This window comes from Impatiens glandulifera, chromosome 1 (genome assembly GCF_907164915.1).
Source record: "Impatiens glandulifera chromosome 1, dImpGla2.1, whole genome shotgun sequence".
Classification (NCBI taxonomy): domain Eukaryota; kingdom Viridiplantae; phylum Streptophyta; class Magnoliopsida; order Ericales; family Balsaminaceae; genus Impatiens; species Impatiens glandulifera.
The window spans coordinates 126600880-126618143 of NC_061862.1; the positions used below are offsets into that span (position 1 = coordinate 126600880).

Sequence of the window (17264 nt, forward strand, 5' to 3'; positions counted from 1 at the left end):
CTTTTTAGTCAATTAAAGAATTTGAATTAAAAATACACTTTATTAATTTTAATAAAAATAAATTTAAGTTACTACAAGACATATAGATAAAAAAATAATTATAACAAAATGTAGTATTAGTTTTTTTTTTAATTTAACAATATATATTTTTTAATTAAGTGGTTTATTTAAAGAAAGGTGAAATAAACCTATTAAACATGAATTAGTAAAAACAAGTATCATAAAATAAACATTTTAAAAAAGTACAAAATATTAAATTGGATTATCCAAACTATATCAATACAAATCATATTAATCAATATAAAATAGTTTAAATGATTTAGATTTGAGTTAATTTGTTATAAGAAAATAAAAAAGTCAGAGATTTCTTCACAAGTTAGTAGCTATTTGAGCATTCATTTCATTAAACATCATCAAAGACAACAAAGTAGTGTCTTTCCCCCCACCCAAATATCAACTATTTCATTCCTGTCACTGAATAGGTTGATTACATTTGTATTATAAAACCCTAAACACAATAAACATCCTACTGGCTTAAGAATACATAACAAATAATAGTATTGTTGTGAGCATATATTGTACAAACTACAATCATAAGTTTAAAGATTAAGATCAATGGCGGTGCACCAAAAAATAGTTATACATTTATAATGGGAATAACTCGGAAGTTCGATTTCAATGAAAACACCGGATGTTATTAGTTGAGGTTGGTTGTTGTAGCCTCTTACCCAATTAGTTGAGGTGAACATAAGCTGGTCCAAACACCTGGTAACAAAAAAAAATAATACATTTCCAAAGACAGAATATTAGACCCAAAAAAGTCATCTAAAACTAAATAAGGTTGTACATAATAGTGTAAGCAAATCTGATTGGGGGATATTGTGGTCTTTCTTTTCTTTGTCAATTTTTTTGGTCAAAGTTGTATAAAATTGAAAAGCAAACAATCACGACTAAACACAAAACATTTAAGCATATTGGAAAAAAAAAAGATGGAATCTCAATCAATTCACAATCGGTTTGGCCAATAATTTCTTCCTTCAATTTGAGTTCTAAATTATCTTTAACATATAAGGATCTGAGAGAAAGTAAAATCATATCTTGAATGAAATCTCCATAGAAGCCTTCTATACAACATGAACAACAAACAACCACATCTCCCTAGCTCAGAGCCAAATCTGTGAAGCAAATTATTTCTAATATGGGAAGTAGATCTCGCCAACAACCAGATCTGGAAATTCAGCCATAAGTTATGTGTCTAATGTCTAGTTACACAAAGACAACTAATTTATTTGAATTCAATCCAAATAATCTACATCAAACAAGGCCTAAATCGGTAAGAGAAGAAAGACAAGGATAAATGAGTTTAGTGACCACTGGCTTGAAATTGATTCAGACAAAGTGGTCAAAGAAACACTGTTTAAGTTGGTTTATTAGTCAGACAGAGCTTTGGTGTATTATAATTTATTGTTACTTGATCACAACCTTCATTCTTGGAGGATAAAAGGCCTGATGTCTAGATCTTTTCTTTTGGTTTATTTCACTGTTTGTATTGTAACAAGTCATTACAAAATACATTTTTGAAGTGAATTCATCTGTTTTTTAGAGGATGCAAAGGTTGCATAACAGTGAATTTTTCATCTTTAATACAAGGAATTATTATTATTATTTTTAATATGACAACATAGAAAAGTGAAAAGGCAATCACCTTGCAAATATGATTAAGCATCCACCAGACAGTAGTATTGTGACCATCCTTTGGCAATGCAAAAACCGTCTTGCTTGGTGGGCAAGAAACTATTTCCCTCATCCGAGGAAATCAAAAGGCCACAATGTTTGCAAAGACATTCAGCATCTGTTTTCTAACACAATTTACAAATTTTATCAAGCGCAAACCGGCCTGCTTAACCTTTAAAGATTTGCAAAACCCTTCTGTGACTAACCTTCATCATCACTATTTTCGATAGGTCTGCAAGTGGATAGGGATGAAGCTTATAGCCTCCGTAATTTACACAACACAACGCTAATAACCGAGCCTGTAACATTAGATTTTAGCACTATTATGCCTGCTTTTTTAACCATACAGAACAGCCACATACAATTGTTTTTAATTTTTTTTGGTTCAAGTGCCAGGCTGCTTGCTGGAGGGTGGAAGTGTCTTTACAACAGAATTTCATTCGAAAAAAGAAACATTTGGTTATTCAAAAACCTGGTGGATGGAAGGTTCAATTATGTAACATTGCATATCAGATGCCTCAGCTGCTACAGTAGAAATAAACTGTTTATAATAGCCCAAACGGTAGTATCTGCTCCAGAAGAGAATTACTAAATAAAAAGTTGCTGATAAATTTATTAATCAGAATTTATTAGAAAAGGGAACATTACCTTAAAACCTTACGTGCAAAACACATTTCTTTTGATTTTATGATTGGAGAAGGTATGCGACGAAACCATAAAGACAACGACTCCACCTGCCAATGAGCATAAATGCATATGTATAATAGACGAGAGAATTTTGAAGACAAGTATAAATAGATGACAAACCTCTGGCTTTTGGGAAGGATCAAGATGAAGCAGCACATAAAATGAATAGAATTCAGGTTCATGACTATAACAATACTGTAATTTTCTGTTTTCTTCATACAGATGATATAGAGATGCAAGAACTTTCATAAGTTGTTCCATGTTGAGGTAACACATTGAAGAGATTTCTGGATTATCTCCGGAATTGTGAAGCTTGTGGCTCGATGCAATGTGAAATCTTACCTATTCAAAACAGAAGTTATTTTTAAGCAAAATATCAACCATAAACAAAAGAAAGGAGGAACGAAGGTGACTTTAGTAGCTTTATACATTAACGTATATGGATGAAGTTATGTTTGGAAACTAAGTTTAGTCAGAGACTTATTCAGAAATTTATCTGGTTGTTTAACGTTTGGATTTGGATATAGAAACAAATGGGGTCACAGGAAACACCGAATTTGGGAGAGACCAAGGGAAATAAAGATGAGGAAACGAATAATGTGATATATGGAAAATAAGTGTCGATACTAATCTAATAACTAAACAGAATTATCCTAATACTTAATAACACTAACTATCTCCAAATATTATTATAACTATCTAGTTCTTCTAATTTGTCGTCCACATGTCCTCATTTGATTGTCCCATCTTGAAACAAACATTTGAAGTAAATGATCAATATGAAAGGCCTGTTTCAGATTGGAAAATACAGCAACTTCTTTTTTCTGATTTCCATGTAGATTAATAAAATATGAATATAATAGTTTTCCATAATTTGCTTCACTATATGACTGATGGCATGTTTTGATAGACAAGGAGGCTTTCTGAGGCTGATGAACATAAATAGGGCCATTATTCCTCATGATAAATGGTAATAAAAAAATTTGTGGTTCTTTTTTGACAATTATCAAAGAATCGATAAATACATGAACATACCATTTTCTCATACATCTTGATGACTTGGTCATTAACAATATTTTGCATAGTAAGATCTTGCCTTATGGACCTTGTTCTGTCAAATATGAAGTCATGAACCACTTCAAAAGGATGTTCTTTTGAATCCAACAACTTCAAAAGATAATTTAGAGTCTCTTCCAACACATGGATGGGCCGCACATCCGAAGCTTTAACATGTTTAGATGATATCGTTCTGCAAAACTAAGGCAGACATATAGAACATGAACTGGATTATAGTACAAAATATCAATGTGAAACAAGATTCAAAATCAAGCTAAAATCAGTAGGAGCTATAAAAGCACCAGGGTTCAAAATAAAAAGTCCATCAAACTAAAGACAAGTTTAAGTATACTCTTTTGAACAGCCAGAAAAAAAAAACATAAAAGTCCATTAAACAAATTTTACATATAAAAATATAAAATTGTACCCATAACTATAAAACCTTCCTTTTTGAAGTAATGATTTTAAAATGAAGTCGAGAAAATTAAGGATACAAACATGAAAACAAATAAGACAGACAGAATGAAAGAAAACGGGCATCCACACATAACATCAAACATCTTATTTTTTCATGTCTTCCATCTAACTGCGATGATATATCCTTCATTATGATAGGAAAACAAAAAGAAGAAAAGAAGCAAGAGTTAGGTTTTCAGTACAAAGAGAGAGTAGTGACATAGAACTAAAACATGTCTACAATTATGCTAACAATATGAACAGTATTCAGTGAGTATTTGACTATAAGCACAAAAACACAAGGATAGTGATTGGAAATATTCAATAAAATAGTGAACAAGGAAAAACCATACCAATTTTTTTTTTTTCATAAGCACAATTGTTGGCCTCAATTTAGTTTAATTTAGGGGTTCACAAGTTTTAAATATTTGGGATCACCTTTTTAACGGCAAGACTAGTGGATGTCTTTCTGGGATCACCATCGAGCCTCTCAAATAAAGATAAATCTCTTAGTCTTTCCCTTTGTTGCCTTTCCTCAACTAACATGTAGGAAACAGAAGCAACATAAATGAAAGAAATCCCTTAACAGATATATGAATGCAACTACAGCACAAAGCTGATATTAGATGCAAAATGAACAAATCAAAGAACCTCATACTCCAGGTTAATTTTAGATTATTTTCTTCTTTTTTTGTGTGTGAAAGGAAATCAAGTGAAGAGATGAAGAATCAAGAAACACGAAACACGAAAGAAAAGACCGCAGAAGAAAACAAAATTTTCAAATCAAGGAGGAAGAAAGGGAGAAAGGCACACAGGATAATGTTTTATACTCTAGTATCAAATGCAACATGGTAATTTTAAAAAATAACTATGCCTTATTTTTTTAAGGATTCAACTTAGATGAAGTTGGCAGATATTAATCCATTCAAAACATGATATGTATATATGTATCAATTAAGCAGCCAAATTAGTAAGTCAAAAGATCATTTCAATTGAGTATTTACAAAAAAAAAAAAAAAACATTTGAGTATATCTTGGAAAAGACTACTCATTTATGGATCCCATACCATACATTGGCTTCATTTGGAAACAATATTTCATTATGTTCTCATCCGGGCGTGGATTCTAAGATTATGTTTGGTAACCGAGTATCTGAACTTAGTCCAAACCCATATCCAAATTCAGCATAAAAAATGTGTCTAACCACAGAGATCTAGGCTCAGTGAGAGTTAAAATATATCAATTTGGAGAGATCTACAAACTGTACAAAATTTATAGTAATCAGACAGTTGGATCGTCAGTGTGACACCATAATATATTAGAGATTTCTAAGCAAGGTACAAATTCATACACAAAAGTGTTTCCAAATAAAGGGTGACAATTTATCACACTACCAAGGTCATAACAGTGAGGCCTCATCGTACGTTCAATCAAAATTATACATGAATTCATGCTTCTTAAGATGTCTAACTGATCTTCCATGTTACTTCAGCTATTACAAAAGATAAGAGAATCTAATTGTCCAGATCTTCAATAGCTTAGCAAACAATACACAATTAGGGAACATTCTTAGCACTAAACCGACAGCTAGTTTGTCTAGAAAAAATAACTGAGCTAAAATTGCAATTGGACCAGAAACCTACCTGGGCACATGAAAAGGCATGTACCAACTATGGAGGTTCCGTCAACAAGAGATTCTTCCTCTCCTGAATGACTGACCTGCTGGTTAATTTTTCTTCTGGAATTGATTTCAGAAGGAATGGTCAATTCTTCTTCGCGATTGCTGATGTTGTTTCCGTAATTATCACTACCAGAATTAGATTGAGGATTAGGGTTTGAAGGGCTGGCAATAACTTGATGTCTCGATCGGTGTTCCTTCCAAGAAGACGAAGAGCGGGAAAATTGATTACTTCTCGGTCCCTGGCCTCCTCGGCCGCTATATCGTTGACTCCTCTCCATTGTTTGGACTGAGATCAGAGTCGCATTCAGTGTATTATATCGAAGTGGACATTGTAAGAAAGTTGGACTACTCCTTTAGAAGATGCTGAAAGAAAGTAAGAACAAGAAGAACAAAGCTCTCTCACAATTGGTAGAGAGAGATATGCATAGTAAAAATTAACCTTTTTCCTAAACAAACCAATATTTTTTTTTTAATTTGTTTATTTAATATTTAACATTATAATTTATTATTAAATACATTATAAATTTAATTATATTATATATATTTAAAATTCTAATTATTATTCTTTATATAATAAAATATGGACACTTTCTTGGAATATGAATGTGATTTAATAGATGTAAATGAATATAATTATTAAAAATATTGGGTTTAGTTAAGAATATTAATCATTTATTATAAATATAATATAATTAATGGACGTGATTTGTAAGATTCTTAGTTTTCATATTCTACTATTATGAAGACCTTTAGTTTTTATATATTTAATCCTATAAATAGGACACATCAAAACATTATAAAGATTATCCCTTTGATAAATAATAATATATTATTTTGTTGTTATCTCTTTTGTTCATTATCTTGTATGTTTATAACATGTTATCAGCACAAGTCTCTCATTTCTGAAGTAAAGGTCAAGGCTCCGTCCTTGTCCGTGATAACCAAATTTCGCACCTCATTTGCGAAAGCCAAATCGGTCAAGGTTGACAAAAGGTATCTTCGAAAACCTTTCAAACTAATTTATTTTATCTCAAATTTAATGTCGAACTTCATGAAATGGAGAAGTTATTTCTGATGGAGATAAGTTAAAGAAAACATTCTTCACTTTTCATGCATCGAATGTGCTCCTGCAGCATAAATATCGTGCAAAAGGATTTGAGAAGTATTCTGAATTGATATCATGTCTATTATTGGCTGAACTAAATAATGAGGTTTTGATGAAAAATCATGAGGCCCGTCCAACTGGACCGACTCCATTCCCTGAAGTCGAATATAATTATAGAGGGCAACATCGTGGTCGTGGTCGTGGCCGCGATCATTTTTCAGGTCATTCCCGCAGAAATGGTCATGGACGCGGTGGTGGTCATATGATAAAAGGGAAGAAAATTAAAGAAATAAATGATAATAAAAGGGATCAAATCAATAAGACTATGGAAAACAAATGCTATCGTTACGGTATGAATGGTCATTGGTCGCGTACCTGTCGTACGCTAAAATATTTTATTGATCTTTATCAAACATCGTTAAAAGGAAAAGGGTCCATCGAGACCAACTTTGTTTTCAATGATGAAAAAATGATAATGGAGACCAACTTGGCTTCGACTTCCGGTGATGATAAAATAACTTTTGGTCTCGATGATTTCTCCCAGTTTGATATAGCCGACTTTCTTGTCGAGCATGAAAATTAGAATGGGATCATTGAATATTTGTGTTCCTTTTATAATGTTTAATAAAATTTTCTAAATATATAATAATAATAATAATAAATAAAACTTATATTTTATCGAGACTATATTTAATTTGATATTGTGTTTGAATTATTATTATCGGTTCATGTATTCGTTTATTAATAATATTTATTTTATTTAATAAAAGAAAATGAAGGTTCCTAGAAGCGAACCACGTGATGAATGAAAAATGTAGTTGTCTCGTAGATAGTGCCTAACACATACCATTTTGAAAAGCAATAAATTTTTTATTTCTTTGGTGATGAAAGAGACATATGTGAATACAATATCGGATAGTTCAAAAATTATTGAAGGCTCCGAAAGAGCTAATATTATATTACCTAAAGGAATAAACATTTGTATTGATAATGAATTGTATTCGTTCAAATCTCGAAGAAACTTGTTGAGTTTTAAAGATATCTGCGGAAATGGATATCACATCTTGAGACTTCAAATGAAAGCAATAAAAAATATTTATCTATCACAAGTATCTCGGGTAAAAAATATTGTTTAGAAAAATTACCCGCAATTTCTTCTAGATTATATCTCACAAACATAAGTGTTGGCAAAGTACATGTAGTTACAAACCAGAAGTTTGTTGATCAAAATAATTTTATTACATGACATTATAGATTGGGACACCCTGATGCTATTATGATACGAAGAATAATTAATCATTCATGTGGGCATTCACTGAAAATCCAAAAGATTTTTCTACCCAATGAATTTTTTTGTGCTGCTTGTTCATAAGGGAAGTTAATTATAAGGTCATTACCATATAAAATTAGGATTGAACCCTTGAAATTTCTTGAAAGAATACAAGGTGACATATGTGGGCATATTCATCCACCATGTGGACCATTCAGATATTTTATGGTATTAATTGACACATCAACAAAATGGTCACATGTGTGTTTATTATCAACTCATAATCAAGCATTTGCAAGATTGCTTGCTCAAATTACGAACTCACTTCCCAGATTATTTAATTAAATCTATTCGTTTGATAATGCTGGAGAATTTACCTCCCAAGCTTTTAATAGTTATTGTATGTCAATTGGGATAAGTGTTGAACATCTAGTAGCACATGTTCACACACAAAATGACCTCGTAGAGTCATTGATAAAACGTCTTCAACTAATTGCATGACCGTTACTTATGAAAACGAAACTTCCGATACAAACTTGGGGACATGCTTTTTTTTGAGAAAACAGCTTAGTGACATTTCATTAAAAAAACCAAAATAGGGAAAAAAAATACAAAAGTTTAAGATCAGATCTAAACAATTTCTAAATTTGATAATGAAACAATAATTGAATTACAGATAACAACAACAATAATCAATTAGCGTCTTAACAAATATAACATTTAACCAACTAGGCTAATAACACTTTTAAAAATGAGACAACGGATTAAGTATGTAGTCTGTAAACACGCTTAATCATTTAACCAGGCGCAGAACATGCCGCCTAACGGGCTCGAACCCATGAACTTAGGGTTAGTATCCACCTCTTTTTGCCGCTAGGCTAGAAGAGGGGAATACTTGTGATGCGGTGCGAGTCGAAGAGACGTTTATGCGAAAGTTGCAGCATCCGAAAATATCTCGCAAGTGTCAGATTTCGACGATTGCCTAGTGTTTTTCGGGCGGAAACGTTTAGGGGCTCAAAATCGCATTTTTTATTAGTTTCGGGTGTTTTTTTGAAATTTATTAAAAGTTGTTTATTTCTTTTGCAAGCTAGGGTTTGAGTATTTAAAGAATCTTAAAACACTTTGTTAGGGGAAGATTATTAATCAGAAAACGAGGTTTCCTCAATATCTATCAACTTTCGGTATTCGTAAGAATCAACGAATCTTGATAAAGGTTCATCCTAGCCACGCACGCTGCATCAGTTGGTATCAGTTTCCAGTCGACCCTGAGGTATGCCGCCCCGAAGACAGCCGCGCAACCCTACCCCTGGTGCTGATGATGGTGACCTTGCTGAGTTGCGACGTGAAAACGCTGAGTTTCGCCGTGATAACGACGATTTGAGGCGGCAGGTTGAATGGTTGACGCAACGGATGGATGCATCTATGCACATGCACCACTCTGAAGATGATGTTACGATGACAGATGAAAACCCTCTCGGTGGTCTTCGGAATCGATCCCCTGAACGCCCCAATCATCGCTGGGAGCAGGCTTTCAGGGTGGACATCCCTAAGTTCGATGGTAGTCTATCACCGGAAGAGTTTATTGATTGGCTTTCTCAGGTTGAAGAGATTCTGGATTTCAGGAAGTTCCTGCAGATCGTCGTGTACCCCTTGTTACGATCCGCTTACATGGTCGTGCACAAGCATGGTGGCAGCAGTTTGAAACAGACACGTGTTCGTCATGGTAAGGCAAAGCTCACGAATTGGGACAAATTCAGGAAGCATATTAGGGCTGCGTTTCTACCATATAATTACGAACGTAACCTGTACCAGCGGTTCCAGAATCTTCGTCAGGGTTCTCGTTCCGTGGATGACTATTCCACTGAGTTTTACACCTTTGTGGCTCGTGTTGACCTGTCTGAGTCCCCTCTCCAGTTGGTTTCTCGCTATATTGGTGGCCTTCGCCTCCAGTTGCAGGATATTTTGAATATGTTTGATCCCTTGACTGTTTCTGAGGCACATCAGCGTGCTTCACAGGCTGAGAAACAGCTAGCCAGGCGCGGTTCGGGTAGCTTTGGAAAACAGGATGTCCCCACTAGTGGTATTGGTTCTTCTTCCCAGCCGGCCCATCCCACCCCAGCCCCCCCTCGCGGCACTACAGCCCCCCCGCAGGGACGTCCCGGTGGCTTGCGTTGTTTCAATTGTGGTGAAGTTGGCCATCGCCAAGCAGAGTGTCGCAACCCAAAGTCCACCAATCGTGGTCTTTTTACTGAGGTGGATGATCCTGACTCTGCTCTTCCTTCAGATTCAGCCCCAGTGTATGATGTTTATGATGATGAGGCAGTGGAGGAGTATGTTTCTGGTGATGTTGGCCCCCTTTTGGTGATTCGTCGATCATGTTTAACCCCTCGTGCTCCTGACAACGAGTGGTTACGCAATAATCTGTTCCATTCCACTTGTACCATCGGTGGCAAAGTTTGCACCTTCATCATTGATGCTGGGAGTTGTGAGAATGTGATTTCTGAGGTTGCAGTTTCGAAGCTGGGTCTGTCCACTGAACCTCACCCCAAGCCTTATCGCCTGTCCTGGCTGAGTCAAGGTACGGATGTTACAGTTTCCAAGCGCGTACTTGTTAATTTTTCCATTGGTTTCCCATTATCGTGATGTTGTATATTGTGATGTGGTTTCCTATGGATGCTTGTCACCTTTTACTTGGTCGCCCTTGGCAGTTTGATCATTCTGTTATACATGATGGGCGTGCTAATACCTACACGTTCTTATTTCATGGTACCAAGATTGTGTTGATGCCAAATCAGCCCAAGAAGAGTGCTGCCCCCACTCATCATGCGTCCCCCCCCTGCCACCTTGTTGTCTCGGGGTCCTTTTCAGACCGCCATGGTCGAATCTGGCATGGTGTTTGCTCTATTTTGTTCGCTGATTACCTGTGGTGCTAGTTCTGAGGTGCCTATTCCAGTGCAGCCGCTGTTACAGGAGTTTGCAGATGTTTTTCCTGAGAATCTGCCTTGTGCCTTGCCTCCTTTGCGTGATACCCAGCATCACATTGACTTGGTTCTAGGTGCTACCCTACCCAACCGTCCTCATTACCGCATGAGTCCCAAAGAACATGAAGAGTTGCGTAGACAGGTGGAGGACTTGCTGGCTAAGGGACACATTCGAGAGAGCCTTAGTCCCTGTGCTGTCCCGGCCCTTCTTACCCCAAAAAGGATGGGTCTTGGCGTATGTGCATTGATAGTCGTGCTATCAACAAGATTACAGTGCGTTATCGGTTTCCTATTCCCCGGTTGGATGACTTGTTGGATCAGTTGGGTGGTGCTTCTGTGTTTAGCAAACTGGATCTCAAGAAAGAAGGCCATGTTGGGCGTGATCGTACCTTCCAGCTTCTTGCAGCATCTTATTTCTGGCCTTCGATGCGCAAAGAGGTGGGGCGTTTTGTTGCTCGCTGTCGTGTTTGTCAGTTGGCTAAGGGCGCTTCGACTAATGTCGGGTTATACTTGCCTCTGCCTATTCCCACTCAACCATGGTCTGATGTCAGTATGGATTTTGTCCTTGGGCTGCCACGTACCCAGCGTGGTTCTGATTCGATTTTTGTGGTGGTTGACCGATTCTCGAAGATGGTTCATTTCATTCCCTGCAAGAAAACCTCTGATGCTGTGGCTGTTGCACAACTTTATTTCAGGGATGTGTATCGCCTTCATGGACTTCCTGCCTCCATAGTTTCTGATCGGGACACTCGCTTTGTGAGTCACTTTTGGAGGAGTCTTTGGCGTTTGGTTAATACTCAGCTGAATTTTAGCAGTGCCTATCACCCGCAAACTGATGGCCAAACTGAAGTTGTTAATAGGTCTTTGGGGAACCTTCTGCGCAGTTTAATTGGGGATCATCCTAAGGCTTGGGATCTGAAGCTGCCTCAGGCCGAGTTTGCTCACAATCATGCTGTTAATCGCTCCACTGGTTTCAGTCCTTTCCATGTGATTACGGGCTGTCTCCGCGTGCTCCTCTTGATTTGTTAGCGCTGCCCAGCAAGGTGCGTCCTCATTCCACTGCTGCGGATTTTGTTGGTCAGTGGCTCAGGTTCATCAGACCACTCATGACCGCTTGGTTGCTGCTACTGCCAAGTACAAGGAGAAGGCTGATTCGAGAAGGCGTGCTGTTGATTTTGAAGCTGGTGACTTTGTGTGGGCTATTCTGACTAAGGATCGTTTTCCAGCTCATGAATATAGCAAGCTTGCTGCTAAGAAGATTGGTCCTGTTGAGATTGTGGAGAAGATCAACCCCAATGCTTATCGTTTACGCCTTCCCAGCCATGTGCGTACCTCTGATGTGTTCAATGTGAAGCATCTTGTTCCTTTTGTGGGTGAGTCTTCTTCTGATGAGGATGATGCGGTTCCAGATTCGAGGACGAATCTTTTCTACCCTGGGGGGAATGATGCGGTGCGAGTCGAAGAGACGTTTATGCGAAAGTTGCAGCATCCGAAAATATCTCGCAAGTGTCAGATTTCGACGATTGCCTAGTGTTTTTCGGGCGGAAACGTTTAGGGGCTCAAAATCGCATTTTTTATTAGTTTCGGGTGTTTTTTTGCAATTTATTAAAAGTTGTTTATTTCTTTTGCAAGCTAGGGTTTGAGTATTTAAAGAATCTTAAAACACTTTGTTAGGGGAAGATTATTAATCAGAAAACGAGGTTTCCTCAATATCTATCAACTTTCGGTATTCGTAAGAATCAACGAATCTTGATAAATGTTCATCCTAGCCACGCACGCTGCATCAACTTGGGGACATGCTCTTTTACATGCACCAACATTAATTCATATCAGACCTACACATTATAATGAGGTCTTTCCTTTAGAAATGGTTTATGGTCAGGAACCAAATATTTCCCATCTAAGAATCTTCGGATGTGCGGTATATGTGCCAGTTGCTCCATCACAACGCACAAAGATGGGACCTCAAAGGAGATTGGGGATATATGTTGGATATGAATCACCGTCTATAATTAAATATCTTGAACCATTGACGGGTGACTCATTCACAACACGGTTTGCCGACTGTCATTTTAATGAAATGATATTTCTAACATTGAAAGGGAAAAATAAGTAGTTGGAAAAGGAAATAATATGGCGTGAGTTATCATTAGCTCACTACGATCCTCGTACAAAGCAATCTAAACTTGAAGTTTAGAAAATCATTCACTTGCAAAATTTAGAAAATCAATTGCCAGATGCTTTTACTGATCCTAAAAAGGTTACGAAATCTTATATTTCAGCTGTAAATGCTCCAATTAGGATTCATGTCCCTAAAGGACAACCCACTACTGCTAACGAGCCTAAAATGCAAGTGAAACGTGGTAGACCAGTCGGTTCCAAAGATAAAAATCCTCAAAAAAAAAGAAGTAATGGCTCAAACTGAGGAAACAATTACTCTAGAAGAGTATATAGTCATTGAAAAAATGATTCCAGAGGAATCACAAGTACCTAAAATGAAGAGATCTCTATAAACTATATTTTGACTGGAAAAAGATAGAATCGAGATGAAATTGATGTCGATGAAAATTTTGCATATGCTATAACATGCGATATTATTAAAAAAGATGATCATGAGCCAAAGTCTGTAGAAGAATGCAGACGGAGAAATAATTGGCCAAACTGGAAAGCTGCGATTGAAACTGAATTAAAATCACTCGCAAATCATAAAGTTTTTTGACTTATTATCCGTACCCCTGAAGGTATTAAACCGATCGGTTATAAATGGGTGTTTATAAGAAAAAAAAGAAATGAGAAAAATGAAATTGTCAGATATAAGGCACGACTTGTTGCACAGGGATTCTCGTAGATACCTAGTATTGAATATGAGGAAACATATTCTCCTGTGGTGGATGCAACAACATTTAGATGTCTGATAAGTTTATCAATACACGAGAAATTGTAGATGAGATTAATCGATGTTGTTACGGCATATTTATATGGCTCCCTTGATAACAACATATACATGAAACTCTCTGAAGGATTTAAAATGCCAGAAGCATTTAATTCAGATCGTCGAGACCTTTACTCGGTTAAATTATGCAGATCTTTATATGGATTGAAACAATATGGACATCGGTGGTATAAACGTCTAAGTGAATATTTATTAAAGAATGGATTTCAAAATGATCCAATATGTTCGTGTGTGTTTAAAAAAAGATATGGATCACAATTTATAATAATTACAATTTATCTAGACGAATTGAATATTATTGGAACTACTGATGAACTATCTGAAACAGTTAGTTATCTTAAGAAAAAATTTGAGATAAAAGATCTGGGAAAAATAAAGTTATGTCTTGGCTTGCAAGTTGAGCATTTAGATAATGGAATTTTTGTCCATCAATCTTCTTATACATCAAGAGTACTAAAAATATTTTTTATGGATAAAGCGCATCCCTTGAGTAGTCCAATGATCGTGAGATCGCTTGATATAAATAAAGATCCATTTCGACCTCGTATGTATAATGAAGAACTAATTGGTCCTGAAGTACCATATCTTAGTTCTATTGGAGCACTAATGTATTTGGCTACTCATACTAGACCTGATATATCATTTACATTAAATTTATTAGCGAGATATAGTTCTTCACTGACAAAGAGACATTGAAATGGAGTTAAGCATATTTTCTGGTACCTTCAAGGAACTGTGGACATGATTATATTATCCATATATATGTGAAGCTGAATTGATTGGGTACGCAGATGCAGAGTATTTATTTGATCCTCATAATGGTAAGTCTCAAACGGGTATGTATTCACATATGGTGGTACAATCACATCTTCAAACCATTCTGAGATCATCGCTATTCATGAAGCAAGTCGAGAATGTGTATGGTTGATATCAATCATTCATCATATTCGAGAGTCATGTGGCTTATCTATAAACAAGAATTCTCCAATAATTTTATATGAGGATAATGCAGTTTGCATTACACAATTAAAGGGAGGATATATTAAAGGCGATAGAACAAAACACATATCACCAAAATTCTTTTTCACTCATGATCTCTAGAAGAAAGGTGATATTGATGCTCATCAAATTCGTTCATCAGATAATCTAGCAGATCTATTTACAAAAGCATTGCCTAATACGACCTTTGAAAAACTACTATATAATATTGACATGTGGAGACTTAAAAGTTTAAAGTGATATAACAAAAGGGGAATTTACGTACTGTACTCTTTTTCCCTTAATCATGGTTTTATCCCAATGGATTTTCCTGATAAAGTTTTTAATGTGGCAGTATACCAATGGCATCCAAAGGGGAGTATTATAAATGCAATATAATTAATGAATGTCATTGTGTAAGACTCTTGGTTTTCATATTCCACCGTTATGAAGGCCTTTTGTTTCTAGGGAACATTGTAAAGATTATTCATTTGATAAACAATAATACATTCTCTCGTTCTTATCTCTCTTGTTCATTATCTTGTATCTTTATAACATCATTCTTATTCTTGTTCTAATTCTAATTGATAATTTGTTGATTCATTAAAGAGAAATTATTAATATTATTTTGTAATTAAAATTAGTAACGTGTCATATTTAATAAAATATAATATCTAATCTTATCCTACTAATATATATATATATATATATATATATATATATATATATATATATATTAAAATTAAATATATATGATCCAATTTTTTTATTAATTATAATTAAAAATTATCTATCAAATATTAATAATATAAGATATCATAAATGTTTATGAATCTACACAAGAAACTAGTCTAGGTAAAGTTCTTTTGTACCCACGGCCAGCAAGATGTAGGTTGGTTATTGTTTTTTCTTTTACAAGATCTTCTCTATCATATTGTGAAATATCATTAAATGCATATTCACACATAAGAGGTACAAACCCTTACATTGATCCCATGCAGAATCAATTGTAAGCCATGTGTTGCCGCTTTTCGTAGAAATATCATCCAATAGATATTCACTCGAAAACACATTTGGAGAAACTCATGCCTCAAACATGCACGAGGCGACTAGTTATCTATTCATATGATATACGTATGTCCATAGATTTACAAAAGTGAATCCTCACGTTTCATTATTTCTTATCGGTATCACGCATGAGCTTCTATAAGGTGTTTGCCTCAAGTTTCTCGATTTCACGGTATCTATTAAAAATATGGGTTAGATACACCCATTTAGGTTGTATCACTTCACCTTTTAAATTTAATGGATTCGGGTTTGCGAATGGTACCTATTAGTCAAAGTTGAACACACCTTTTACTAAAAGAATAATTTCTCCAACTCTGTCCAAGATGGGTATTATTAAATACTCTGAGTATATTAAAATAAATAAATATGGTCTAGTAAGATTATCATATATGATTACTAAAGAGGAAGATCTAAAATAAATAATTAATTCGTGAAATGGTCCTCTATAGTCTATTTTCAAGAATATAAAAAAATGGTAAAGTATCAAAATTACAAATTATATCACCATGTTGACAATAAGACGGTCAAATGGTGAGTTTTGAGACTAATATTATATTTGTGTTTTTTAGGAAAACGCTTGGAAAAATAAATAAATAATTTTTTTTTCCGAAGGATCATCCTAGCTTCGTTGTACGCGGCAGCGCGTGCACATCGGCGCCGAAATGGAGAAGCCGCACACCAAGCAAAGCGGTAGTGGGTGGTAGACCACTAAATGAGTCAAAACGGACGAGTTTAGGACAAGTCCACGCTGGGTCAAGGCGCTTGGCTCGGTCGACTACACATAAAAATGGTGGGAAATTCAAACTTCGCGGGGCCATGTCATCGCCATCTCCGGGCTTCAAGTCGTCGTGGCTTGCCGATCTTCAATCGGAAAACTCATAGCCCAATAACAATTTCATCATTTGGTTACTTGGATTTTTGGCTAAAACATAGGAAAATCTCCCTTGGACACATTTTAGTAAAAAAATTACTCAAGGCTCAATAGATAACCACATTCGATGAATATAGTTGCAATGGAAAGATAAGAGGATGGGCTATGAATATAGTTGCAATGGAAAGATAAGAGGATGGGCTTCCAAATCAAGATCCACGTCTTTCATAAATCTTCAAGGAAGTCAAGAACAAGAATTTTAAGCTCGAAACTGACCACCTTGTACTAATAAATCATTGAGGGAGTTGTAGTCCACTAAATTGAGCTCACAATGTATCAAATTAAAGCTAAGACAAGTAAATTTCATGGAAACCTCTCGCCGAAAACTTCTTCATCAAACTAAAGCCTCAACAATTGTTTGGCC

At 35.5% G+C, this 17264-nt stretch overlaps 1 protein-coding gene across 2 annotated transcripts; it reads right to left on the reverse strand.

Moving 5' to 3' along the window:
• Nucleotides 1-445: 445 nt before the first annotated feature.
• Nucleotides 446-5991, reverse strand: LOC124919736 (SAC3 family protein C). 2 transcript variants are annotated; one of them, XM_047460061.1, is made up of 8 exons: nt 5577-5991; nt 4372-4472; nt 3457-3678; nt 2542-2763; nt 2383-2468; nt 2207-2303; nt 1941-2033; nt 446-1852 (listed from the first exon to the last, which is right to left on the reverse strand). In XM_047460061.1, exons 1-8 carry the CDS (start codon nt 5890-5892, stop codon nt 1817-1819), a joined length of 1173 nt encoding a protein of 390 aa, XP_047316017.1. In that variant the 5' UTR covers nt 5893-5991; the 3' UTR covers nt 446-1816. The 2 variants fall into 2 exon arrangements, with proteins under 2 accessions (XP_047316017.1, XP_047316016.1); XM_047460060.1 differs by having other exon boundaries at nt 446-1859; nt 5577-5990.
• Nucleotides 5992-17264: the final 11273 nt, after the last annotated feature.